Raw genomic sequence first — 25,384 nt, forward strand, 5'->3', positions numbered from 1 at the left:
CCAAATGTCAAGGTCTATCTTCCCCAAACTCCACCAGTGTTAACATTTGGGCATATTGCATATCTGTGCCAAGTTTGGTCCAGATTCATCATTGTTTGAGTTCACAGTGCTCTCTGGATGTAGGTGAACTACAACTCCAGAACCCAAGGTCAATGCCCACCAAACACTTCCTGTATTTTCTGTTGGTCATGGGAATTCTGTGTGCCAAGTTTGGTTCAATTCCATTGTTGGTGGAGTTCAGAATGCTCTTTGATTTTAGGTGAACTAGAAATCCCAGCAACTACAACCCCCAAATGGCAAAATCAATCTTCCCCCCAACCCCACCAGTATTCAAAATTGGGCGTATTGGGGATTTGTGCCGAATGTGGTCCAGTGAATGAAAATACATCCTGCATATCAAATATTTACATTAACGATTCATAACAGCAGCAGAATTACAGTTATGAAGTAGCAACAAAAATAATTCTATGGTTTGGGGTCACCACAACACGAGGAACTGCATTAAGGGTTTTGGGGCATTAGGAAGGCTGAGAAACACTGGTCTAGACAATCATAGGCATCAATTCTTGGTGCAAAATTTTCATTATTCATACAGTTTTATTAAACAAAAGTGTTCAGAGTTCTATTTATGATTCATTCACATTCTGCAAGTTTTGATTTAATAAAAGCTGTCCTATAAGGCTGTATCTTTTCTGAAATGATCCACTTGACTATGTCAAAAGTCCTCTTTATTAAATGCTTACCACTGATTTGCACTCTAATCTCAAACTGGATGATTTGCATCTCCAGTTCATATTAGAACATTCAAAGTGAGTGAACATATTAAAACTGAGTTTTGCTAGCAGGTTTACTGCAGACTGAAGCTTGGTTAAAGTGCTGAATAATAATGCAATGTTAATATAAAGAATGTCATTGTCTTAATGCAGTGTTCAAGAAGAAATTGAATTTATTAGAAGTGAATTGATTTTCCATTCCTACCCGAGTCTAGTCTTCTAGCCTCTTTTTATAACAAAGCAGCATGGAAATCGTATTACAAGGGAAGGGGCAGAACTAACTGAATTGGGCTTATTTTAAAGCACTACCTGTATGAATTTACCTCTCAAGCAGTCTTTGCAGAAAGATTTTTAAATGGTTTGATTGATTTCTCCTACTAGATTGTTGTGAATGAAGTGGTAATTTTCCACAAGGAAGGTAAAAGCAAACCCCCTATGGACAAATTCTGCCATTAAAACCCTGTGATAGGTTTGCCTTAGGGTCTTAAGTGACTTGAAGGCAGGTATTCATTTTTTTAAAAAAATCCAGATTTCAGGTTCTACCAGCTGGAAGACAAAAGAGTGATTTTGGCAGAAAGAGCCAGCCCAGATATTAGGGAGAATGAGGTGATCTCTCTGGCAGCAGATTTATGGGTTTCATGAATTGGGCTGCAATGATTATTTGTTTATTTTTTTATATTTGTATTGACACGGAGAATGTGATCTTTCAAATAGTGTGATCCCAGGTTGTATAGGGCTCTATACATCACAGCCTGTTTGTAACAATAGGGAAACATTATGAGTGTTCTCAAGGTTTACGTGAATAGGGCAAATGTCCTTTTGAGAATGCAGCATTTGGAAAAAAGTACTGTATATACTTGAATATATGCCTAGTTTTTCAGGCCCCTTTTTAGGCTGAAAAAGCTCGCCTCGGCTTTTACTCGAGTCAGTTATTTATTATTTTACTCTATTATTATTACATGTATTATTTTTCTCTGATTATTATTAGTATTATTATTATTACATTTATTATTTTACTCTATTGCTTTAGTACATTTACTATTTTACTCCATTATTATTATTACATTTATTATTTTATTCTATTATTACTGTTATTATTACATTTCCATTATTTTACTCTATTATTTTTATTACATTTATTATTTTACTCTCTTTATCATTATTGGAAGGATACATAAGCAGATTTGCATTGAAGAAGGTTAGAATAATGGTTTAATCAGAGTTGGACAGTCTTATCTTAAATTACAGTTTTATGTAAATATTCAAACAATTTAACCTACTGATGCCTCAATTAATGTCATGTATTAGTATCTATTTTTATTTTGAAATTTACCAGTAGCTGCTGTATTTCGCACCCTTGGCTTAGACTCAAGTCAAGACATTTTCCAAGTTTTTTGTGGTAAAATTAGGTGCCTCGGCTTATATTCGGGTTGGTTTATACAAGAGTATAAATGGTAGTTCTTGTATGACAGCTCTAGAATTTCCTGGCCATTATTGCTAGTGGCCATACAGACTAAGGGATTTTGAGAACTTTATTTACGAAAACAACCTTTTACAAACTCTGGAGGAGAAGGATAGGCTAGGGAAAATGGCGGCAATTGGATGTGTACTCTGGCCCCTCCCTCCACTTTTTGTCACTGTGGTCTAAATCAATGTAGGTGGCTTGAGGAAAAACAACTGCCTTTGCATTCCTATGAATACTTATTAGATAATGAAACCCATCCAATTCAACTGTACATATTTCCAAGTACATGTGACTAGAATTGGTCTGTGTGATCTTGCATAATTTGGCTCAGAATTAGGTCTCACTGAGTTCAAAATAACTGAATATAGTATTGCAGCGTGACTTGTGTGCTTGTATAGGCTGTAAAGCCACAAGCATATTTCTGGTGTTGACTTTCGAAATCATAATTTGAGCAGCGAGAAAAAGAGTCTGGGTAGCAAGGGAGGTGTGAGGAGAAATGGATGCTGCTGCTGTTTCTAGCAGCTCAAAACTTTAATTTACCTGCGTTTTTCAGGAAGATGAAAGAGGAGGAGGCGGGGATGCAGCATGGCAAGGGCTCTCTGGAACACAGTTTGAAAACCTCTGCTCTATTTAAATATACATGTCAATATTGAAAGCCTGAATTATCTTGCCACGATATAGGGTTTACACATGTAGTTACATATTTTATTTTTATATCAGATATCTGTGATCAAAAGATCTTGCTTTCTTCTGTTTATTAATGCATGTGTTTGGTGGATGGATTTATGGAGTTATTATATTGGGAATTTAATTTCCACTATTGGAGAAGGAAGTTGCTGCTGTAAGTCTGATAAAGTGAGAAATCTGAAAATTACAATCCCAAAATTCATTAAGCTAGCAAGCTTGAGGTTTTCAATAAATATTCAGTGGGCTTTATTGTAAAAAGGAACTGAATATGGTTTTGCAAGATATTTCATTCCTACTTTGGTGGAAAGGTTTGGTTGCTACTTTCATGAGGCCATTTCCCACTTTTAGGATGTAAAAAAGAAAAAGAAAGAAAAATCAAGGTGGAGGGAAAAGTTCGTGAGCTTGGAAATGTTCTCTTCTACAACTTTTTATCTATGTTAAATCTTTCTCATAATATTAAATAAGAAAAGCATTGAAAAGTACGTATATCCCTCTGTTTCTAGCAGTTCTCTTGATTTAATGTTGTATTTTCTCTGACATCACTCAACATATATTAGCAATCTGTATTTGACTGTTGTTTCTTTTCTATAAAAAGCTTTTTGTTGTGCTGAGACTCATGAAGGCATTCTTGGGCACAGCCTGGGTTTGTATCTATTCCATATTCTCAAGAGAGCACATCTCACAAAATGATTTTTAAAATCAACATTAACTTTGAGTGTATTATACCATGAATACCCATTCCATCTAAACCAGATTGTCTCAACCCATTATCTATGCTTTCACTTTAATACCTTCTCATAGGTATATATGTTATTGCTATGTTTTATCTATTTTTTAAAAATAGTTTATACAACTGCATTGGGTTCCTAATCCCAGAGCTATTCAACATTTTTATTGATGACTTGGATGATGGAATGGATGGCTTGCCTATCAAATTTGCAGATGATACCAAATTAGAAGGGGAAGCTAATAACCCAGAGGAAAGAATCAGAATTCAAAATGACATTAACAGATTAGAGAGCTGGACCAAAAGTAACAAAAATAATTTAAATTAATTTTAACACAGAGAAATGTAAATTACTACAATTAGGTGAATAATACTAATAATGATACTTATTATAATTATTAAAAATAAAAAGCATAGATGTAGGATGGATGACACCTGGCTTGATAGCAATATGTGTGAAAGGGATCTAAGGAGCCTTTGTAGACCACAATTTGAAGATGGGTTAGAGGTATGATACAGCTAAAAAGCCAATGCAATTCTAGGTTTCATCAATAGTAGCACAGTGCCTAGATCAAGGAAAGTCATAGTATCAAAAGGATCACTAGTCTGCTTTCATCAGACCACACCTGGAATACTGTGTCCAATTATGGGCACATAGTTCAGGAAATAAGTTGACATGCTAGAACATGTCCAGAGGAGGACAATCAAAATGATTAAACATGTAAAAGTCAACCTCTATGAGGAGTGTGTTAAGGAGCTGAGAGTGTGTAGTATGAAGAAGGTTAAGAGGACATGATTGCCATGGGTAATTATTGGAAAGGATGTCATATAAAGGATGGAGGTTTGTTTTCTGCTGCTCTAGAGACTATGAGCAGGAAAAAAAATCTTTATGACTATTAGTAAGAACATCCTGCTGGTAAAATACTGCCTCAGAATGTGGTGGAGTCCCCTTCATTGGATGCTTTTAAATAGAGGCTATATGGCCATCTATCAGGAGTGCTTTGATTGTGTGTACCTGAATAGAAGGTGGCTGGGCTCGATGTTTTTGCCATTGTTATGATTCTACATTCTAATTATGTGATCCATTACATCAGAGCTTAGTAATGCCTATTAAATCATATTTGCCTTCCAATGCTAAGATCTTAAGTTCACGTTATTTATTTCCCATTCTCTGTGCATTAATGAAGAGATTTTTAAAATCATGGATTATTATATCCAGCTTCCCACCCCCATTTGTGGATTCTTCTGTTGTTGCCCCTTTATCATTGAGACCATTGTTTGCAGTATTTAATGCCCTCTTTTCTCTGGAATTCTCTGTAATTCAGTTTAGAGTCCACCTAATCAAGTCTGCAAGTGAGATTCCTAACAACTTACTAACTTGTTCTTACTAACTGATGTGTCCAATCCAACTCTTTATCAGAAGTCCTTCTTTGTGAAAGTGCAGAGTATAGTCCAAGAAGCCTATTTCCCTCCAATGGCACCACTTCACTTTCCACTTTCTCCTCTTCTTTATGATGTATTTCAATAAGAAGGAATGATGAAATAACAGTATGTGGTCCAAGGTCTGTCAGCTTCTTACTCAGAGTTTCATAGTCCTTTGCAATATGTTGAAGCCTATTATCTTGCAACTCCATTTGTTTTGATGTGGATTAAAAGGAAAGGATAATGGTTGATGAACTTGATGAGTTTTTGATACTGTTACATCATGGATTTTCACCCCAGAAAACACTATACCTTTCCAAACATCTTGTCAGAACTGCATGCCACTGTTTTGTTCCTCTCAGGAATTAGCCAACTACCAAATGTCTTTTTCCCTCTAGGATCTGGCAGAAATCCACCCAAAGAGCTCTTCAAGGCCAGCTCCATGCTCTCTGACAACTGATACTGTTGTCTCTATCCATTTGCTTTGTTATCAATGATCACTGAAAGCTTGAAATTGATTTTGAAGCTCCAAATGCAAAACATGGTTCCTGATCATTTTTCATCTGTGTGACACATTCTCTCAGGTGTCAGCCTCCTCTATTTGGCAACTGTCTTCCCTGGAGTGTGGATTGCTTTTCCAAAAGAGTCTCTTCTGCTCTATCAAAAATCTTACTCTCCCTGATAAGTTCATTGTAAACATGTGAGACTCAAGCAGTTGACATCTTTCTTCTAGCAGGGCAGCTAGGAAGCTGTTGTTACAGGTATACCTCTCCTCAATCTTCAGAAAACAACGCAGTTCAGATGCTTCAGTTCAAAGCAGTAGAACCATCACCAATCATATATAGGAAATGTGACAGGCCTTCCAATTTCCTCACAAAGCCCCTCTATAAAATGATTTCTTCCTCCAAGATTCCAGGGATTGACAAACAGCTACAGAAAAAGTTAGTAGTCTCTCCTCCAACCCAGTCAATGGTTCTTCCATCTTGCGTGCCTTTTCCTTACAGTTCCCTTTGTTCCTATGGTACAATGTCATGGGATGAAACTGAATGAAAGAGGCAAACCTGGTGTTCTAATTTATGAATCCACCTTTTTGCTGCTTCTATTTTTTTGTACAGCAGGCTATATCCTACTCCTCATAAGCAGGGACTTATTCAGAAGTGATACAAGAGGATATTATCTTCTAAGGGAAAATAATCCAGTAGTTTATTTGTAGGTACAAACCTTTCAGCTCTCTTTGCTTTCTGTGTTGTGACTGATAGCTTGAGTGTGGCACGGTCATTGTGGAACAATGATAACTTAATCTATTTTGATCTATGAGACACTTAGCCATTAACCCTTAGATTAAATTGTGAAATACATTTCCCATTCAAGCCATTTGCGATTCATTCATTATTGATAGCACATATAATCTGTGAAGAGAGTTTGTGGTTTTTTGCTTGCTCACAGCCTTGCTTTCTCTGCCTTTTGAATTCTAACTACATGTCTTTTGTTTTCCTCCACCTCTGGCTCCTTGAGCTATTGAGGCAGAACATGAGAGCCTTGACCAAATTTGGAGCAGTCTCTTCTGTTGCTTTTCCACTTCTCTTACATCTCTTTGGAGGAGAAATCAGAATTGTGTACCCAGAGGTGCAAGCAATATTTCAAATGGAAAGTTAGCATCAAAGTCAATTGAGAATTTTCCTTTTCACTTTTTGCTCTTTGTCTTCTACCTCCCACTAGCCTGAATAGTGCTTTGAAGTTTGCTAAGTAAGAGTAATAGTGGGAATGCACTAAACCCAACATTTTTGTTTTGCACTTTGCATGAAGCTGCAGTGTGTTGTGCAAACATTTTTTTGCATGCAAAATGCAGTCACTTGGGTTCATCCAGATGGGATTTGGTGGGAGAGGTTCCTGTGGAAATTGCTTTGTGTTTTTGTTGTTTATTTTGAATATCCAAATGCCATGACTCCTATTCCAGTCTATTTCTGGTGACGTCCTGAAATCATCTTTAACTTTTGAAACAGAGCATGAGATACTTCCTTTTTAAAAAACCGAGGAGGCTTCTGAGCATCCATTGCTTTGTTTTTTGAAGTGACTCTGGCTGGTCACTGATAGTTTTGCATGAGGGAGGAGAGGAAGGGAAGGAAACTCTCACCATATCGTAGTATCCACAGGTCAACACAGCCTGGTATATTTAAGCAATGATGGATCCTAGATCCTGGATCTAGGAACAATAACTATGGGATTCAACTAAAGAAGAGAGTAACCTGGTTTCAATTGGTTTGAGGAGCCCATTGCTGATTTGAATGGACTCCTTAACTTGAGGCCAAATTACATGTTTCAGTAGAGGTACACCAATAAGCAAGATTTGAATTCTTACTCAAATGTCCCTATTTGATATTACATTAAAAGGTAAAGGCTTCCCCTTGACATTTAGTTCCCCTTGACAACTTGGCTGTTCCAACGTGCCTTCTCAGATTAGGAACCCCACTACCAAAGCCCAGAAGCACTTTAGTAGACTCAAGATCACCTTCCCCTCACACTGCACTTATATCTTAATCCCATATCCCTCCGACACTTCAGCACTTTTAACCCTGTACCCCACTCCGGCCGGCTCAGTTATTAATAATGTCCTGTTGTATTGCTATTGTTATTGTTTTTCTGCTTTAACTGTTTTATTTGCTATGTATTGTGTTGTTGTATTGTGTTGGGCTCCGGCCTATTGTAAGCCGCATCGAATCCCTTGGGAGATGCTAGCGGGGTACAAATAAAAGTTATAATAATTTAGTTGTGTCCCACTCTGGGGATGGTGCTCATCTCCATTTCTAAGCCAAAGAGCCAACATTGTCTGTAGATGCCTCCAAGCTCATGTGAAGGACTGCATAGAGCACTGTTACTTTTCCACCAGAGCGGTACCTATTGATCTACAAACATATGCATGTTTTTGAACTGCTAGGTTGGCAGAAACTGGGCCTAACAGCAGGAACTCATCCCTCTCCCTGGATTTGAACCACCGATCTTTTGGACAGCAAGTTCAGCAGCTCCATGGTTTAACCTGCTGTGCCACCGGAGGCTATAGATATTACATCACAGAGGTTTTTAAATTAAGAAAATAATTAAACAATTTTAAAAGGATGATGGGTTTGTGTATGCTTCTTCCTATAGCCTCTAGTTGAATAATATATGCTGTGATCACTGCTGGTGCACAGTTCCCATTACTGACCTTGTCTTGACTGACAGTGGTGATAGGATAGTATCCTTCACTGAAACTCGGCAGAAGGAGGGAGCAAACCTTGCTGAGTGTTTTCCAAGTTGTTCTCCAGCTCTGGTGGCTTTATTATAGGGTTTTATTTGCAGGGTTTGTTCACTTTAAGCTTCAGGCCCTTTGAAAGTCAAATCTCTGCCATTTGAAATATGGGAACAGTCAGGGATTGCTCCTCCTCAGCATCTGCTGCCTGATCTCCTAACAGGGGGGTGGCCTTTCTCTTCCAAAACACAGAGAGGAAGCAGTTGTTTCACTTGCTCTTTCTAAATAACAGAAGATCCAGCCCTCTACCTTCACTGGGGTTAGAAGCACAGGACCATGTCAATTAAAAATCGCTATTTTTTTCACCTGCAAGAACTTCTCCCAAGGGTTTTCTAGCTCTTGTAAAACAGCCAAGATCCTATAGTTAACATCTTCATCATAAGACCTAGAGATTCCTAGAGAGGCATTCTCCATAGAAATTTCTAGGGCTCCCAGCATGACCAAAATAAGTTGGACATTGAGTTGCACTGCAGGACCTAGAGATTGCCAGAGAGAACAAAACCATTAATAATTAAATCTCCAAAAGACAAAAGTGGACAGAGCACTCTACTCTCCTTTCATAGAATCATTCTTATCATTACTAGAATCATCGAATCATAGAGTTGGAAGAGACCTCATGGGCCATCTAGTCCAACCCTCTGCCAAGACACAGGAAAATCACACTCAAAGCACTCCAACACATGGCCAGCCAGCCTCTTCTTAAAAGCCTTCAAAGGAGTCTCCACCACACTCCAGGGCAGAGAGTTCCACTGCTGACCAGCTCTCACAGTGAGGAAGTTCTTCCCAATGTTCAGATGGAATCTCCTTTCCTGTAGTTTGGACCGATTCTCCTGCGTCATAGTCTCCAGGGCAGCAGAAAGCAGGCCTGCTTCCTCCTCCCTATGACTTCCCTTCACCATGTCTCCTCTCAGCCTTCTGTTTTGCAGGCCAAACATGCCCAGCTCTTTAAGCCACTCCTCATAGGGCTTGTTCTCCAGACCCTTGATCATTTTAGTCATTGTCCTCTGGACACATTCCAGCTTGTCAACGTCTCCCTTCAATTGCAGTGCCCAGAGTTGGACACAGTATTGTGTGTGGTCTAACCAAGGCAGGCATGTAGTCAGGGGGGAGGGGGGCTTGGGGGGCTTGGGGGGCTGAAATTCTCATGGTGGTCCGCGAGAAGGCCTTACTGGTACATTGTTTAAACTGTTATGTTTATTCATATCATGATCTGATCACCATGCTCAATATATCCCATATGCATGGGGGTATTGGGGTAACGATACAAAAGGTTTGCTAGGGTAGACCCTCTTTCACTCAGACTCAGCCCCCCCTCCCCCGAATCAAACTCAGCTCCCCCCGAAACAAAATCCTGGCTACGAGCCTGAACCAAGGCAGAATAGAGGGGTAGCACAATTTCCCTGAATCTAGACACTATTGCTGTTTATTTGTTCATTCGCTTCAGACTCTTTGTGACCTCATACTCCTCTTTATGCAGGCCAAAATCCCATTGGCTTTTTAAGCCACCACATGACACTGTTGGCTCATGTTTAACTTGTTTTCCAAAGATCTTTTTTTACAAGTACTGCTGTCAAGCCAGGCATCACCCCCTCCCCATTCTGTATCTTTGCAGTTCATTTTTTTCCTGCCTAACTGGAGTACTGTATCTTGCATTTATCCCTGTTGAACTTCATTTTGTTAGCTTTAGCCCATCTCTCTAATCTGTTCAGATAGTTTTGAATTCTGCTCCTGTCCTCTGGAGTATTGGCTATCCCTCCCAATTTGGTGTCATCTGCAAACTTGATGATCATGCCTTCTAGTCCTTCATCTAAGTCATTAATAAAGATGTTGAACAGGACCGGGCCCAGGACTGAACCCTGCCTATGACACTCCACTCCTCACTTCTTTCCATGATGAAGAGGAGGCATTAGTGAGCACTCTCTGGGTTCGTTTGCTTAACCAATTACAGATCCATCTAACTAGTTTTGTCTAGTCCACGTTGGACTAGTTTGTTTGCCAGGTGGTCATAGGGGACCTTGTGGAAGGCCTTCCTGGAATCCAGATAATCTCCATCCAGGGTGCATCTACCGAGCTTGTAACTCTATTGGAAAAAAAAAGAGATCAGATTAGTCTGGCATGACTTGTTTTTGATAAATCCGTGTTGACTATTAGCAATGGCTACATTCCTTTCTATGTTATTCGTTTTAGTTCATTCAATCAGGTTCCTTTTAAAACAGGAGGATACTTCTTGAGATGAAATCCACTAGTTTCTGTCCCATTTTGGGAGAAACGTGGGACATAAATCCAAACAAACCCTCCAAAGCATCCTTTTTTTTTTTTTGAGGAGGGGGAAGGCGTGTTTTCCTAACTCTCCCCTGTCTCCCATCCTTCAGCCTCCACAGACGCCTTCAAGGGGAGAGAGAGCAGGGCCCAGGCATGGCTGGAAGGGCTCCCTTCGCCCCGGGATTTTCCTGGGAGAAAGAGGGAGGAAAGAAAGAAAGAGCACGCCTGGGTGAAGAAGCCTTTGAGCGCGGTAGCTGAAGCAGCCCTGGGGACAATGCAGCTCGGTGGCGAGCCTGTCCTCCTCGGAGACACCGCAGAAAGAGAGCCCCCTCCCCCGGGTCCCCGTCGCGCAATTCCCTCCAAGACACCAGTGAGGAGCGGAGGGAGGCTTTCCTTTTATCGCCGAGTGCGACTTCCTCCCCTCTCTCTGCCTCACCGACTTTGGGCCACTTTGCCGCCTGCAGCCGAGGCTCAACAGCTGTCAGTCCGGAGGGAGGGGAGGGCGCCTGCGTGCCTGGGAAGGGAGGGAGCCGTGGCTCAGAAGGCGGAGTCCTCCCGCCGTGGCACCTGCGGGATGCCGGAGGGGACAGCCAGGGAGAGGCCGAGGAGGGGGAGCTCCGCCGGGACACGGAAAGATTCCCCTCCGAAGCCGCCCCAGCTTTCCGTTTGCCCCGTCCGTCCGTCCGTTTTCCTTCCCTCGCCTCCCCTTCTTTCCTCGCTCTTTAAGTCGCCTCCACCTCCCTCCGCCCCGACCGCCAGTCTTGGAAGGGACCCCGAGAGCCATGCGGTTCCAGCCTCTTCTGCCCGAGACGAAGCTTGCCTCCTTCTAGCCTAGGGGACCGTCTTTCCCTGCTTGGCTTCTTCGTTGGCCCGCTCTCCCTGCGGGGACTGGCTGGTCTTGGTCACCCTCGGAGGCAACTCCCCGTTCCTCTGCCCTCCACGAAGCCGGGAAACGACGCCTCCTCCTCTTCCTCCTTCTCTTCTTCCTCTTTCACAGTCTCTTTCCTCTTCCTCATTCTTAATCCTATTCCTCCTCCTCTTCTTCCTTTTCCTCTTCCCCAACTTCCTCCTGGCTGGTCTTGGCCACCTTCGGAGGCAACTCCCCGTTCCTCTGCCCTCCACGAAGCCGGGAAAAGACGCCTCCTCCTCTTCCCCTTCTTCCTCTTTCACAGTCTCTTTCCTCTTCCTCATTCTTCATCTTCTTCCTCCTCCTTCCTCTCTTTCCTTTTCCTCTTCCCAAACTTCCTCCTTCCTCTTCCTCCTCCTTCCTTCTCTTCATCCTCCTCCTTACTTCTTCCTCCTCCTCCTCTTCCTTTTCCTTTTCCTTTTCTTGCTCTACCTCCGTCTTCCTTTTCCTCCTTTTTCCTCCTTCCTTCTCTTCATCCCCTTCCTTACTTCTTCCTCCTCCTTCTTCTCCTCCTTTTCCTTTTCTTCCTCTACCTCCTTCTTCCTTTTTCCTCCTTTTTCCTCCTTTCTCCTCCTTCTCTTCCTCTTCTTCTTCCTCCTCCTTCCTCCCCCTCCTCCTTCTCTTCTTCTTCCTCTTCTTCCTCCTTCTCCTCCGCTTCTTCCTCCTCTTCTTCTTCCTCTTCCTCCTCGAGCCCAGCTGAGGGAGGAGTCCTTCTCTTGCCCGCCCTCCCTCCTTCCCTCCCTCCCTCCCTCCCTCCCGCGGGGCTCCTTGGGCGAGGAGCTGTCCAACTTTTTCAGGAGCACGCTTTCCCTTTGGGCTCCAGCCGAGGCGGAATCCGAGGGGCCTGGCCCGCCTTAAAGGCGGAGGAAAGGAGAGAGAGAAACACACACACCATCACACACAGAGAGAGTCAACGGAGCGGGTTGACGAGGAGCCTCCACCACCACCACCACCACCACCACGAGGACGACGAGGAGCTCTTTCTTTCTTTCCTTCCTTCCTTCGGGATTTTCGGGCTGCGGTGAGGAAGCAGAGCGGCGGGAGACGGAGACGGAGAGGGAGCAGACGCCCTCCGCCCGCCGGCCCGCCCGCCCTTTGCCCGGCATGGAGGCGGAGGAGAACGGCCCCAGGCTGGCGGAAGCAGCGGCGGCGGCGGGGAGCGGGGCGGGGAGCCTCCCCGCGCCGAAGCACCTCTGGCGCCACGAGCACCGCTGCCGCCTCCTGCTCCGGACGCAGCCCCACTTCCTGGCCCACCAGCAGGGGCCCCCCGCCACCCCTTCTCCTCCTCCTCCTCCTCCACCGCCGCCTCCCTCCCCGCCCCCTCCGCCGCCGCCGCCGCCTCCCGCTTCGCCGCCGGTTTCCTCCCGGGCACGCGGGGCGGTGGGGGCGCGGGTGCGGCACCGGGGCTTCTCGGACACGGAGCGCTACCTGGCCTGCCGCGCCATGGACCGCGCCTCCTTCGCCCTGGAGACCGGGCACCGGCCCGGGCTGAAGAAGTCGCGGATGTCGTGGCCCTCCTCCTTCCAGGGATACCGACGGTAGGTAGGCGGGAGGGGAAGGAAGGAAGCAAGGCAGGGGCGCCCACCCACGCCGCTCTCCCCGGGCTTCAAGGCTTCGGAAAGGAAGCCGGGGAGAGGCCGCTCAAGGGTCCCAGTGGAAGGAGGAGGGCTTCAGGGTCAGGCGCAAGGAGACTCAGCCCTTCTCCTCCCAATACAAAACATTGTGGAGTCTTGTCGAAGGCTTTCATGCCCGAATCACTGGGTTGTTGTAAGTTTTTCGGGCTGTGTGGCAATATTCCAGAAGCATTCTCTCCTGACGTTTCGTATGCATCTATGATCCTTGCTTTCGCCTCCATAGATGCAGGCGAAACATCAGGAAAGAATGCTTCTGGAACATGGCCATATAGCCCAAAAAACTTACAGCAACCCATTGTGGAGTCTACTTCTCTGAAGGATTTGTAGCAGAGGCTGGGTGGCCATCTGTTAAGAGTGTTTTAATTGTGGTGGAATGAGGTTGGACTGGATGGCCCTTATGGCCTTTTCCAATTCTATGACTTGGGTGCCAGAGACAGGGATTGGACACCTTTGCCTCTTGATGGTTCAACGTACACAATGTATGACCCAACTTGGGCCCTCCCTCCAGGTGTTTTGGACTTCAACTCCCACCATTCCTAACAGCCTCAGGCCTTTTCCTTTCCCCCCTCAGTCTGTGGCTGTTAGAAAACACCCAGAGGACCCAAATTGGCCCATGCCTGATGTACACAGACTGCTCCTTACATAGCATTATTGCGCTTTGTGTATAAAGTTGTACACCAGACATATAATGAATTTCATGTTTAGACTCAGGTCTCACTTCCAAGACATTACATACATAACAACATTCTGAAATCCAAAACTAGAATAAGATGGATGAGAGAGGGGAACAAAGTCATGATCTGAGTCCAGATATTCTCAACCAGTAGGATGGATGAGAGAGGGGAGCAGAGTCGTGAGTCCACCAGGTTCAGGTCAGGTGAGGATCTCAAACCTTTAGCCTGATTTGGCCTTATAGTTGTACTATCCTGCTTGGACTTTATGGTCAGCACTAGGCTCAGTCTGAAGGGGGAGTGAAATGGAAGGAGATCCAAGGCAGGAAGAAGAAACTAAGGAACTATGTGCTGCAAGTTCAGAAAGGTGTACCTTCAAAAGACAAAACAAAGCAGAAACCATACAGGTGGTGATGGAATCTGACAGTGGAGGGACACTTTTATTCCTCATCCCCTAACATTTCAAAGTATATCGTACAGGGTTGCTGTGAGTTTTCCAGGCTGGATGGCCATGTTCCAGAAGCATTCTCACCAGGCATGCTCAGAGGTTGAGGGGTCTGTTGGAAACTAGGCAAGGGAGGTTTATATGTATACCTGTAGAATGTCCAGGGTGGAAGAAAGAACTCTTGTCTGCTTGAGGCAAGTGTGAATGTTGCAAATGGCCTCCTTGATTAGCATTTAATGGCCTTGCAGCTGGTTGGTGCCTGGGGGAATCCATTGTTGGGAGGTATTAGCTGGCTTAGCACAGGTTTACAGGTTTAGCAGAGTTTCTTGGTGGGGCAGCTAAGCCAACATTCTACTTCTTCACTCCCCCTGCTTCTCTCATATCTCTCTCTCTCTCTCTATTTATCTATCTATCAGAGGGAGTGAAGAGGGAGAATTGAGAAGCAGTGATGGGTCCCTTGCCAAGACACTGTGTGTGGTGATATATATTGGGTTAAACCGCTGAGCTGCTAAACTTGTTGACCGAAAGGTCACAGGTTTGAATCTGGGGAGCAGCATGAGCTTCTGCTGTCAGCCCCAGCTTCTGTCAACCTAGCAGTTCGAAAACATGCAAATGTGAGTAGATCAATAGGTACCGCTCTGGTGGGAAGGTAACAGCGCTCCTTGAAGTCATGCTGGCCACATGACCTTGGTCGGCTCTTCAGCTTAGAAATGGAGATGAGCACCAACATGACTGGACTCAATGTCAGGGGAAAATCTTTACCTTTACCAGGTGTGTGTGTGTATAATTACCTCTGAAAACATTTTGATAAAGTTACATATGTGTGTATCTCTATGTGGATAGATAGATAGATACGCACACACATACACACATACACTACTACTACTACTACTACTACTATGACAACAACTGCTCCTACTATAGTACACACAGTCTTTGGTATTTAAAACCCAGGAGAGGAGGAGCACTTGCTATGATCCCAAATAGTGTTAACATGAGCTTGGTGGGCAAGTGGTGTAGTAACTGGCCCCTGGTGAGATGCAATGACTTGGTCTGTAGGAACAAACATGAGGGAGACAGAAGGAAAGCAGGTTATTCTTTTGCTCCCTGTCAGCTGAGCTGTAAGTTGTGTCTTTGCTGGCACGGAGTGGCTGGAGGATCATAGAGTGACATCATCACTCTCTGGGAGAACAACTTCCTTTCGCAATCAGCAGAGAGCTGCTCCAGGCAGGAAATGATAGTTTTATGTATGATTTTTAAAAAGACGTCCTTTGCAGCAGAAGAGGGTCATTTTGAAGTCTGGATGTTGTGAAGAAGGAGGCCGTGGCAGACATTTTTTTCACTTGGGCAGTTGCTTTGATTTATTTGTCGTCTGGGTTAATGCACTCATCTAGCATCCTATATATTGCATAGCAGACATCACATTTCAAATTGCATTACATGACACATATCTCTATGACATGACCTTGTCCGTGATGGTGTCATTCTGCCCCTGTAGTAAAGAGGCAAGCAGCACTCCAAACCGCTCTTGTGCTCTCTTTTTTCTACAATGCTGCTTGCTGACTGAAAGATGAGACATTCAGTGATACAAAGTCCTTGCAGTTATTATGAATAACAGCTAATATTTGGGTTGCTAAATTGCTAATATCGTTAGCAATCATAAATATATTAATCAATAGCTAGTGCAGTCTCATAGTTATTAATAACTACTATCATGATTTATTATTCCCTTGCCCAACTGTAATTTCATGTACACATCACTGTCATGATTTTGTGCTTTTTTGTGGCTCTCATGCTGCTTGATGGAAAATAAGTGTAAAATAAGGCTGAAACAACCTTTGTTAGAATATTAATTGTGTGGGTTTCAAATCTTTTGGAGACAAGGTAGATTGCTAGTAAAATGCTTACAAGGCAGTGCTTTCAAGAGAAATACATTTACATTACATACACTAGTTCAGTAAGTGGAAAGAAATTTGGAAACAGAAAATGAAATACACGTATGCAATTGAATTAAAGGAAGATTGGATTAAGATGTCACATAGGTGGTTTATGATCCCACAGAAATTAGGAAAATGCTATAAAATATAAATACAAAGTGTTGGAAATGTGGGGAAATGGAAGGATCATATTTCCACATGTGGTAATCTTGTGAGAAGTCGAAGATATATTGAAAAAAAATACAAACCACATTACAAAGAATGTTAAATATAAAAATCCCTCTGAAACTGGAAATATTCCTGCCTGGTATAACAGATCAGAAGTTAGATAAAAATACAGACAAACTATTATTTTTACTAAATACGACAGCAAGAATTTTCTATGCAAAGATTTGGAAAAAGGAAGAGATGCCAGAAGTAGAAGATTGGATGGAGAAAAGCGCAGATATTAGAAATATGAACAGATTAACATATTTAGCCCGATAAAGGAAGCTGACTGGTTGAAAGTTACAGACTATTTGATACTTAAAAAAAGAAACATACTAATATAGAAAGAAGGGAAAATCATACGCAAGTTTTATTCATCCATGCGATTATATTAGATTGCCCTCTTGGTTCTTTCTAATCCAGTGATTCTCAACCTTCCGAATGCTGTGACCCCTTCATACAGTTCCTCATATTGTGGTGACCCCCAACCATAACATTCGTTTCATTGCTACTTCATAACTGTAATTTTGCTACTGTTAAACTCAATATGTCCAAATGTGAACACTGGTGGAGTCTGGGGAAAATAGAACTTGATATTTGGGAGTTGTAGTTGCTGGGATATATAGTTCACCTACAATCAAAGAGCCTTCTGAACTCCACCAACAATAGAATTGGGCCAAAATTCCCACACAGAGACCCCCATGATCAATAGACTGGGGGGATTTGGGATGAATTGACAGTGATTTAGGGGAGCTCTAGTTCACTTACATCCAGAGAGCATTGTGAACCCAAACAACTATGCCAAAGGGATTCCTAAGACCATCAGAAATATGTGTTTTCTGATGGTCTTTGGCGACCCAACTGAAGCCCCCTCATGACCCCCCCCCAGGGGTCCCAACCCCCAGGTTGAGAAACACTGTTCTAATCTACCTGATTTTAGTGAGTTTCTAAGCATAACTAACTTTGGATCCATTCATCAGTTTCTTTTCAGCTAGGTCTTGAGATATGCTAAAAATGCTTGTGATCCAATCAGTGAATAATAAACTTCACCTTACTTTGCAACTCCATTGTCAGTGATGTTACTGTAGACATATATGTTGTTCAAGAAGTTATATGCAGAGTATTGTGCCATGATACAAAAGGGAAAATTCTTCTGAAGTGACATTTCCAAATGTGAAAACCCACACACAACATATCCATGATCATCTAAAAATAATACACAGCTTTTCTTCAGGCTGAGACATTTTAAAAATGAACGTAAGACAGAGGGGATATTTGATTTCTCAGATTTGTTACCAGCAAAGGGACATTTTGAAATATGCTATGAATGGCTTGCTTTATAGAGCCTTGTTTAATCTTTCCTCAGATAGCATATAGACATACCTCAGGTAATAAAGCTTCTGAAAATGAAGCTCCTTTTTACAAAGTCTTTTTATACCTGTCCAGCAGTGTAGACATGAGTCTGCTCTCAGCAATTCAATAAAACTTGAGCTAAGAAAGAATGGGATTTTGGGTTGCTGTTAAGTTTTCCAGGCTGTATGGCCATGTTCCGGAAGCATTCTCTCCTGATGTTTTGCCCACATCTATGGCAGGCATCCTCAGAGGTTGTGAGGTCTGTTGGAAACTAGACAAGTGAGGTTCATATATTTGTGGAATGTCCAGGGTGGGAGAAAGAACTCTTATCTGTTTGAGGCAAGTGTGAATGTTTCAGTTGGCCAGCTTGATCAGCATTGAATAGCCTTGTAGCTTCAAAGCCTGGCTGCTTCCAGCCTGGAGGCATTCGCTGGCCCTGATTGTTTCCTGTCTGGAATTCCCCTGCTTTTTAGGTGTTGCTCTTTATTTACTGTCCTGATTTTGAATTTTTTAAAAAAATACTGTTCGTTCTTATAGTGTTGTTCATTTTCATGGTTTTCTCCTTTTTGTTTAAATTGTTCACATGCTTTTGCCTCAAACAGACAAGAGTTCTTTCTCCTATCCTGGACATTCCACAGATATATAAACCCCACTTGCCTAGTTTCCAACAGACCTCACAACTTCTGAGGATGCCTGCCGTAGATGTGGGCAAAACATCAGGAAAGAAGTCTTCTGGAACATGGCCATACAGCCTGGAAAACTCAGCAACCCAGTGATTTTGGCCATGAAAGCCTTTGACAACCCAATAGTATTTTGCTCTAAGCTGATCGATTGCAGCCAAGTGCCCTATTTTACAATAGTCAAGTTACACAGCAGTGCCTTCCAGGATCCCTTACTGAGTAAGCATAACATGAAAGATGATAAGCCTCCCTCACCAGCTAATCATAACACATTAAAGTTTTTTAGATCTATATTATTGACCAACATTATGCAAATCATAATAAGAATGAAGGCTTTTTAAAAATGTCATCCTTGAATCCCTGTTTGGAATAAGCTTTCAAATGGTCTTTGGAAAGTTCCAATTTTTGTGAATGACTTATTCAAGGCTTATCTGATCTGGTTGTTTCGTTTCACATGTGTGTATTGTTAGCTGAGAATTAGAAAATGTACTGAAACACATTGAAGTGTTTTTCCCCCTTTGTCACACAGGAACCTATCTCTATTCTTTCCATGTTACTTCCTCCTCTGGAACCAACATTTCTGTTGAATAATTAGCCTGTAGGAATACCTTTCCTTCATCAACTGAGTTTTTTTTTCATGTCAGGAGCAACTTGATAAACTGCAAGTGGCTTCCAGCGTGAGAGAATTGGCCGTCTGGAAGGATAGTAAAACACCTGGATGTTTTACTATCCTGTGGGAGGCTTCTCTCATGTCTTTGCATGAGAAGGTGGAGCTGACAGATGGGAGCTCACCCTGTTCCCTGGATTCAAACCATTGACATTTCGGTCAGCGGTCCTGCTGGCACAAGGGTTTAACCCATTGTGCCGTCAGAGGCTCCAGAGATATGCCTCACCTAAAAATCTTAACTAGCAAACTTTTAAGAAGTTTAGCATTTTAAAAAAAGACACCTCACTGTTTTTAAACCAATTGCACTCTTTAGGACAAATGATTAAACAAAGTAAAAAGGGTGTTTCAGATCTGTTCGGAAAAGAGTAACGACATCATTTTTCCCCCATAATTACCTCAGAGTAACTTAAAACAAAACAAATACAACGAAAAAGAAATGACTAAAATCATGAATATTTAAAGCACATGTTAAAAACACATGTTCACTCCAGAGCTCATTTTGCATTAAGTTATATCAGTTGCCAAAGGCCTGCCCAAATTAAGAGGCATTGGCCTGTTAGTAGAAAAATCAGAAGACCAATCTGACTACCACAAACAAGAGTTTTCAGTATCTGGGAGCAGATACTGAGAAATTTTGTTTGTTGTCTTTATAGCCCATGCCTCAGAAGACAATAAGATGGAGGGAATGGCCTCTCCCAAAGATATCAATGTGTATGCAGGCTCATATAGGAGGTGTAAGGTTTTTAAACTGTGCTTTTAAAGGTTCTAGCCACAAGACTTTGAATTGTTCCTAGAAACAAATGAGTGATCAGTGAAGCTTTAAAGACTCAAATAATGAAAGCTTTAGTACACATAGAGAAGTACTAGAAAGCTTGGTTGATGTGGATAAATAGGGCCCTCCTACACATTTTAGAAGTGTGAACCCAACTATTCAAATGTGAATATCAGAAAGAGGTGTTAGAAAACAAACATGCATATAAAACAGACACACCTGAATGATCAGAAAAGCTAGGTACGGTGTAAGGACTGGGTTAGAGAGGTAGCAGAGTTAGTTTTTTTTCCTATGCAAAGAGTGGAAAAGCTTGTAAAACAAACAATTGCAGGCTAAGTCTAGAGAAGTACACATTTTGGTCTATATTTCATCTGCAGAGTGTTCATTCCTGTACAAAACTGCTCTCAATAAATATGGATATTGAAAGCTGTTGAAATCCAAAGAAAATTTAACAGTAATGGATTTAGATGTATAGTAGAGTCTCGTTGATCCAATCTTCGCTCACCCAACACTTTGTATTATCCAGTGCAGTCTGCCTCGCACTCGGATCCACAGCTGTTTCAATACATTGCGATATTTTGGTGCTAAATTCATAAATACAGTAATTACTACATAACGTTACCATGTATTGAACTGCTTTTTCTGTTGATTTGTTGTAAAACATGATGTTTTGGTTGTGATGGCACGCCCAAGCCCTTGGGCGAACTGTAGTGTCTGGCTTTACTCAGGGGCTATCTAATACCTTCTGTTAAGATTAAGATCCTTAGCAGACAAGGTGAAAAGATAACCAAATGAGTTTACTAAAACAAGGTGACTAAAGGGTTAACTCCACCTGGGACTATCTTACAATAACTTAAAACAATACATTACAAAAGGAGAACTTGCTGGTTGCAGGCCTCTTTCTAGGGTCTTTGAAAGTCTCTTTTGCCTCTGGTGCCAAAGCAATGGTTATAAACTGCCTTAATCTTCTTTCCTGTGAAGCTTGGCTGGCCAAAAGCTTCTATTGTCCTTTGGACTGATGGTATAAAATACTGATAAATGCAACAGCAAGAGAAAGTGCTAAGAATGCCTGTTTGGACTGCTAGGCTAGGATTCCAGACAGTATCAAAGCCAATATAGCTCTAAGGTAGAAAAGAAGGAGAAGTCCAGCAAAGAGCTCTGTGCAGGGAAAAGGACTAGACCAGTGGTTCTCAACCTGGAGTCCCCAGATGTTTTTGGCCTTCAACACCCAGAAATCTTAACAGCTGGTAAACTGGCTGGGATTTCTGGGAGTTGTAGGCCAAAAACATCTGGGGATCCCAGGTTGAGAACCACTGGACTAGACCAACTGAGACTCTGAGGGGTGTTTAAGCTCTACCCAAAAACTAATACAGAGGAAGTTATTTACACTATTGGAAAGGCCTATAAACAGGGGGAACTAAAGCAGAGGAGAGGAGAAGGCAGTGCCAAGACTTAACATGCTTAATTTGTAAAATCATAATGTAATTTGAGGTTTAATAGGCTTTTCCTTAATTCCTCCAACATTTTTGCGTATCCAATGTTCTGCCGGCCTGTTTATGTTGGATAACTGAGACTCTACTGTATGGTCAAAACATAGAGGAATGTTAAGTTACAACGACTGAAATTACATATCCAGAGATCTTTTTGTAATGTTCTGAGCCTTGTTCATTTTGTAAGGATTCTTTTTGATTAAGCAGAATTTCTTAACTGAGGAAATACTCTTAGTGTCAAGATCCGTGATGGCCTGAAGTCAAGCATATAGTAATGTTAGAGAGGGAAACCTAGCCCATTGGTTATTACTTACTAAAATGGGAATAAAGGAATATGGGTCTCTTTCTGCTTCTGCTTCAGTGACACTGTCTTGAACAAGTAGATTAATCTCTTCATGTCTATTATTTTCTCACTCGTGAAACCTAAGTGGCTAAAGTGGAAGTTCAATTTGTATGTGCCTCATGTGGATTGTAAAACGTATCAGTGCAACTTAGCCTTTGATCGAACAGGCTTAGAGCTGTGTGCATCCTATATTGGGAGAGACTATTTTCAGGATTTAAAAGCATTGAGTGAAAATGGAGGGAATGGGCTTAAAGGAATGCACAAGGCTTGAGTCCTGATCCTCAATGATGATGTCTCACCATAGCCTTATCAAAACAGGAGCTACAAAGGCAAGATCTTTTCTTCCTTTGGGTAATTTGAACACTGGCTATTTCATCCCATTCATCAAGAGAAGTCCTTCCTTTTTCAGAAGAGAATGAGAAGGTCATGGATCATTCTCCCTGTGCTATAGCTCACCAATTCTGATTTTATTCCAGCCCAACCTTCCCACAACAGATTCAGGGAGATGGAAGGGTTGGAAGGGCTAGAGAGGGACATAGGCTGAACAGAATTCATACTTCTATGCAAGAGTGTTCTATGAATGGAACTTCACCTTGAGATATCTAGATATCTCAACACATGGCTGGGGGCCATTGCATCTGGAGGCCAATTTCATTCTCCTGGGACCGTCTTCCTGGTTTTGTTCACCTCCTTTTGTTGCATGCCAATGGAGCATCAGATATGTCTTTCATTAATACCATATATACTCTAGTATAAGCCAAGTTTTTCAGCCCTTTTTTGGCTGAACCCCCCCTTGACTCAACCCCCCCCCCCTTGACTCAAGTCAAGGTTATTTATTATTTTACTCTGTTATTATTCTTGTTATTATTACATTTATTATTTTACTCTGTTTATTATTATTACTACATTTATTATTTTTCTCTACTTATTGTTAATATTATATTTATTTTACTCTACTGATCCCTCAGTTAATGTAATTTTATTGGTACCTATTTTTATTTTGAAATTTACCAGTAGCTGCTGCATTTCCCACCTTCGGCTTATACTCAAACATATACGGTATACCACGGTATAACATGAGGCATAGAGGGAGTGTATCTTTTAAACAAAATTGCACTTCTGATGGGATTTCAGGAGCATGAGTTTTCTTGAAAATGAAATATGTAGTCTTTGCTTTGGGTCAAAAATGCAGTCATGGACAGTGGACTGCAAATATAGGAAAAATGCATGGATGAATATTGCTCACTCCTATGATAAGGTTTTTGTTGGTTACAATCCCCACTGTGTTTTTAAAAGGAGATCTAGAGTGCAGTTTCCACTCACTTACACTCACTTCAGGGAGACTTAGAGTGCAGTCTCCACTCACTTACAAAGTGCATTCATTATCTCTCACTATCACTATCTCTCAGCTGTTAGTTTAATCAGAGGAAAAATGGGATATAACAGCATCTACTTGGATATGAAAGTTCATTATGGTCAAAGGCCAGCAAGGGTGTGAATTAGGTCCTTGGAGAAATAGTGGGGTAAAAATCAGACAGTAAGATTGGACTAAAAATTCTATGTGCAAAACTTCAGTGTTGTTTCATGCTTGAAAATAAGTTTGGCTGCAGTTTACACAGTTTCACATGTTTTAAAACCAAGCAAAATAATATGCATTTGAATTTTGAATTTCCTCTTGCTCGAATTGGAGATTTGTGGAATAATTCAAGCCCTATTTGATAAGTTATTTTAAATTGTCATTTTACCTGAGCAAGGACCCCTAATTTTAAGACAATTTGACTGAAAAATAAAATGGTGTGTTTCTTAATGGTATAGAATCCCACCCACATTATTAGCGTTAACTAAATGGAGTCATGGCAATTCTAGGTTTGCTTCTGTTTATTAGTCTTATTTTTTTCAAATTGTTTTTCTTTTTTTTTGCTCTCTGCAGTGGTGGTAAGTTCTTCTGTATCCCTGGGTGTTAAGTTTGCTCTGGGTTTGAGCCTGGATTTCACAGGCACTGTTGAACTCTATCCCCCAACTGCATTCAGTACAATACTTTGGATAACACTTTGAATCCTGGAACAGAATTGTTGTCTCATTTTGCCATGGAAATTGATGCTGTCTCTTTGATTCATCTCTACCTAAGCTTAGATGTAACATACTACAAATATCTAATTGCTTACAAGTAGTTCATTTTTCTCAGAAGGTAAAGAGCAATTCATTTTTCTTTATATTATATTGCAAATGTATCATAACAAGGCTAATCTATTTTTTGCACTATTACTAAAATATAGTTATTTTTATATGGAGAGAAGTACAGCTTTGATGAATGTGAAAACTGGAATATCACGTGGAATATTAGAAGTACTGCCTTGAGCTATGCCTTGGATTACTGCTTTGTGTGTGTGTGTGTGTTTTTTTTTTTGCAGCTGTTGAGATGATGTTGAGGTGGACAGAAGGGCAGTGAGTTTTGTATGTGGAAGAGCTTAGGCTTGCTTTTCTTGATTACTCTTTTATTTGTTGTTTTAGCATTCAGCTGTATCTTTAGAATGCTTCTCCAGCACCATGTTTCATAGGATTTATTTTCTTCCTTTCAGTTTTCTTCATTGTCCAGAAATGGGAAATATGAAGGCATTCACAATCCTAATTTTAGTATTGTCAAAGGCTTTAATGGCTGGAATCACTGAGTTTCTGTGAGTTTTCCAGACAGGCTGGCCATGTGCCAGAAGCATTCTCTCCTGACGTTTTGCCCATGTCTGTGGCAGGCCTTCTCAGAAGTTGTGAGATTCTCACAACCTCTGAGGATGCCTGCCATAGATGTGGGCAAAACATCAGGAGAGAATGCTTCAGGAATATGGCTATATTGCCTGGAAAACTCACAGCTACCCATTAACTTTCGTATTCTGGGATATATTATTCCATTTCAGGATCTTATCTAGTGTTTTCATACTGTCCTTCCAAGTCCTGAACTTCTGATTTCTTGTCTGAAGTCTTCATTCTGATTAATTACTTAGCCAAGCTACAGAAAATCTTGAATTATTTCAGGACCTTCATAGTTTACCTTAAAGTTATCAAAATAATCTTCTCATCATTATTTTTGTTTTCTTAGTGTTCAACTGTGAACATACCTTGTCCCTTTTCCTTGACTATTCAAGTAATAATTCCAAATTTCCGTTAGTTTCTGCTAGTAATATCATGTCACCTGCCTATCGTAAATCACTGATGGGTCTTCTTCCAGTATTTATGTCTCCTACCTCCTAGTCTATTTCTCCTTTGCTTATGATGTTCAAAATATGAGTGAAACATATATGATGATGAAATGCAGCCCTGTCTAACCCCTTGCCTATTGAGAACAACTCTATTTGTATTTTATCCTGAAGGTAACCTCTTGTCCTGAGTACAGGTTATGCATCAGGACAATCAAATGTGGTGGTATACCTAGTTCTTAAAGGTCTGTAGAATCAAAAGTTTTTACTGTAACCTATAAAACTTAATCTGATTTTCTTTTAAAATTTATTCATGTGCACCATTATGCAAAATATGATTGTATTATGATTTCCAATACCGCTTTCTTTTCCTGACGAAGCTTTGATGTTTGTTGTTTCTTACTTCACATTTGGTAAATGTCTTTATTGTAGAATTTTAAGCATCACTGTGCTTGCATGGAAAATGGC

At 41.5% G+C, this 25,384-nt stretch overlaps 1 protein-coding gene across 2 annotated transcripts in view; it reads left to right on the forward strand.

Moving 5' to 3' along the window:
- Positions 1-25,384, forward strand: part of PDE4D (phosphodiesterase 4D) — an 806,167-nt gene that overhangs the window by 251,971 nt on the left and 528,812 nt on the right. Inside the window, exon 1 of one of the 2 annotated variants that reach the window (XM_060761515.2) lies at positions 12,619-13,067. The exons of the other annotated variant lie outside the window; for it this stretch is intronic. Within the exon in view, the coding sequence (XP_060617498.2) occupies positions 12,634-13,067 (434 nt within the window). The 5' untranslated portion in view covers positions 12,619-12,633. Of the gene's footprint in view, positions 1-12,618; positions 13,068-25,384 lie in introns of those variants that run through there. 2 annotated transcript variants of the gene reach the window in all.

Source organism: Anolis sagrei, chromosome 2 (genome assembly GCF_037176765.1).
Source record: "Anolis sagrei isolate rAnoSag1 chromosome 2, rAnoSag1.mat, whole genome shotgun sequence".
Classification (NCBI taxonomy): Eukaryota; Metazoa; Chordata; class Lepidosauria; order Squamata; family Dactyloidae; genus Anolis; species Anolis sagrei.